The following is a 3,421-nucleotide window of genomic DNA, read 5'->3' as shown; positions in this document are numbered from 1 at the left end:
CACACACACACTGTGGAGAAAGTTTATTCTATTTCTGAACTTTATTTTGCTTCTTAATTACTTTGAACTGTAATAGTTTTTAAACATTTTAAAACTTGTTTTTTTTTTTTCGTTTGAGCAACATTTTTAATTATAAATGCTTTTTATTCTCAGATGTGTATTTTTTCGACAAAGTGTCTCATGATATTAGAAAGTTGTTTTTTATATTTATCCGTTTAAATAAAAGTATTTTATGTTTTTATTTCGGCTGTTTGTTCTTGTTTGATATTTATTTGGCACATGCGCAGCTTTAGTGCACGCTGCCTCACAGCAGCTCCTGTTCAAATTTTCTTTAATCGTATTTAAAATATTTTGTCTTTCAGACTTTTTACCTTTTTTTAAATAAATATAAAAACTGAAAAGAAAAGTTTCTCAGTAAAAAGACTCATCAGGATTTGGAGGATTTTATTGTCAGGGTTCAGGTTTTTACATAAATTTCATGGATTCTTTCTGACGCGGTCTTGAACTGGGTTTGTGGTGAACCGGTCTGGTATCAGGACTACATGGCCTCTCTGATGGCTGACATGTAGGGCTGGAACCAGTTCCGCAGCTCCTCCACCTTCTGGCCCAGACTGGACCTCAGCTCCTCGGTGGAGACCTCCAGGCGCTCCTTGATGACCTCCACCTGGGACTTCATCAGCTCGTTCAGGGTGCTGATCTTGGCCTCTGTGTTGTCCCGGACCTGGGAGACGTACGGGTCCAGCATAGTCCTCACATCCTCCACATTACCTGAGGCACGGGACTGAAGCTCCTCGATGTACTCAGAGATTTGTCTGAAGAACAGAAACCAGAGCAGGTCTCAGAAGTTAGCTTTCTAAAACTAATGTATCATCTGCAAACAGAACACATAAAACAGCCCCGACACATTTACCAAATCATTCACATATAAAATAAATAACTTGATACCAAGTACACAACCCTGAGGAACTCCACATGTTAGCTTTTAGCTAACTTAAGCTTTTAAACTGATGGTTTTAGCTTGTAGCTTTTCCTAAATAAAGACTCTATCCACAATTTAGCTAATTTTAGTTTATACTGATCTAGTGAATTTAGCTTTTAGTTAACTTTAGCTTTTAAACTGATGATGTTGGCTTGTAGCTAATTTTAGCTAATACCGCTCTGATCGACTTAGCTTTTAGCTATTGTTTTGCTATCTTTAGATTTTAAACTGATGGTGTTAGCTTCTAGCTTTTCCTAAATCAAGATTTTATCCACAATGTATCTAATTTTAGCTAATACTGCTCTGGTGGACTTAGCCTTTAGCTATTGTTTTGCTAACTTTAGCTTTTAAAATTATGATGTTAGCTTAATTTATCCTAAATCAAAAATTTTATCCACAATTTACACATATTTTTAGCTAATACTGCCATGGTGAAATTAGATTTTAGTCACTGTTTGGCTATATTTAGCTTTTAAATGTTAGTTTTAGCTAGTGTCTACTTTTCCTCTAAATCTGGACTCTACAAACTATCTATTGTTAGCTCTTAGCTACTGCTCTGCCAGTTTCCGTTTTTGTTTAGCTTGTTTTAATAAAAACTAAAATGAGTTTTTATTTCTCTTTAATGTGAATTTTAGCAGATTTTTAAAAACGTTTTGTTTGTGATGAAACATCTGGATGTTGTTTTATGGGGTCAGGACGTCACCTGTTGAGCTCCTTGGTGTCCTTCTGGAGACGTTTCTTCAGCTTGTGGCTGTAGGCGGACATTCGGACCTTCACGTCGTCGGCGTTCTGCTCCATCAAGGCCTGCAGCTCCTGGTAGTACCTGTCCATCTGGTCCCGGGCCTCGGTGACGTGGACGTTCAGCTTGTCCCCCAGCAGCTGCAGCTCTTTCCCCAGACGCTCCGTGGTGTCCAGGGTGTACGGAACCAGCTTGGTCTCCAGGTTGTCCTTGTACAGGGACAGATCCGCCACGCTGTCCTGGATCAGAGTGCTGAAGACACAGACCAGGATTCAAGGTCCAGAAAACATCTTCCATCCAAAGATTTGAAGATTTGCAGAAATCAGGGAGATTTAATCTCAGATTAGAGCGGTCAGGGGTTCAGGAAGGTGGACTGAGACGTGTCCAAGTCCAACCAGTCCTCCTAACCATCAGCTGATTAAAGACTGATTAGGCTCAATCAGGAGATGAGTTCAGTTTGTCAGAAACTGGTCAGAGTTTAAAGTTTAAAGGACAGAACTGAAAACAAACAAACCGATGTACGGAAGTCTGAGACGCACATAATTAGATTAAAAATACATCTGAGTAACGAATCAAACTATATCAGATGATGCAGATTAGAGTTTGCTGTGATTATTTCCACAAATTCAGCACTTTTAAACTGTAACATGTGGCCCATGCTTAACGTAAACACAGTAAACACAGCTGTTTGTTTATGTAAATGGAGACATTTCAGCTGTTTGTTTATGTAAATGGAGACATTTCNGCTGTTTGTTTATGTAAATGGAGACATTTCGGCTGTTTCCAGTAAACAAAAACATCTTTTCATTTTTTTTAAAACTTCCATTAGATGTAAGGTTTGTTCATTTTGTTGTTTATTAATCTGAAACTTATTTTCATACTTTAAGAATCACAGATCTGATTTTTACAGARTCTCTGTCAGATTTGTCTCGGGATGATTTCCTGTCTGTTCAAACAGCCGAAGGCCTGAATAAAGCCAGACTCACTCGAGCTCTCGGCTGATCTGGGAGCTCTTGATGTCCTTCAGGATCTCGTCGGCCCTGGAGTTCAGGTCTGTGACGTAATCTTTAAGCTTCTCCACCGTGGCGTCCCACCTGGTCTGCAGGTCGTCCTGAAGGACACTGCGTCCATGGCAGGCTGCTGGRGACAAACAGCTTCAATCARAACCAGGRATCGAACCCAGGACCTTCTTACTGTGAGGCATCAGMGCTAACCGCACATCCATCGTGCTGCCATAAGTTTATTAATACGTTTATTTTATAAATAGTGCCGTTTGAAGAGTTTACTCATGGATATTTCACATGGATATTCTRAAATGCAGGTCTGCACTCAGTGTAAACAAAGCTGGAGTCACATGACTGACGGGGGAATCAAAGAGCAGAACACAAAGAGTTTAAATACGGCCTTTAGAAAAGTTTCTGTCATCTTGATTATTTTCACAGGTAAACAAAGACATGAATAAATATTTAATTTAAGGACACTTTGATATGAGAAAACATTTATTTTGCTTTTGTCCCATCAGCTCAAAGGAATAACTCTTGTTCATCTTTAAAATCTGTTTTTTTATCAGAGTTTTTTTAATTTGTAGATAATTTTTTCCAAACATTTATTAATTTCATTTAAAAAAAAACAAAACACATTTACTTACAACACAACAACAGACATCAAATAAAGGTAACAGAAGAAGAAAAAGATCTTATATC

The 3,421-nt window shown here is 38.3% G+C and overlaps 1 protein-coding gene across 1 annotated transcript in view; it reads right to left on the bottom strand.

The window, feature by feature from the left end:
* Positions 1-427: 427 nt before the first annotated feature.
* The window catches only part of apoea (apolipoprotein Ea), a 3,671-nt gene continuing 677 nt past the window's right edge, over positions 428-3,421 (bottom strand). Inside the window, exons 3-5 of the mRNA XM_014025653.1 lie at positions 2,705-2,855; positions 1,683-1,970; positions 428-812 (exon numbers count right to left, since the gene is read on the bottom strand). Of these exons, the coding sequence (XP_013881107.1) occupies positions 539-812; positions 1,683-1,970; positions 2,705-2,855 (713 nt within the window). The 3' untranslated portion in view covers positions 428-538. The remainder of the gene's footprint in view (positions 813-1,682; positions 1,971-2,704; positions 2,856-3,421) is intronic.

Source organism: Austrofundulus limnaeus, unplaced genomic scaffold, assembly GCF_001266775.1.
Source record: "Austrofundulus limnaeus strain Quisiro unplaced genomic scaffold, Austrofundulus_limnaeus-1.0 Scaffold490, whole genome shotgun sequence".
Classification (NCBI taxonomy): domain Eukaryota; kingdom Metazoa; phylum Chordata; class Actinopteri; order Cyprinodontiformes; family Rivulidae; genus Austrofundulus; species Austrofundulus limnaeus.
Note: the sequence above shows the minus strand (reverse complement) of the source record. Positions and strands in the feature narration are given on the sequence as shown.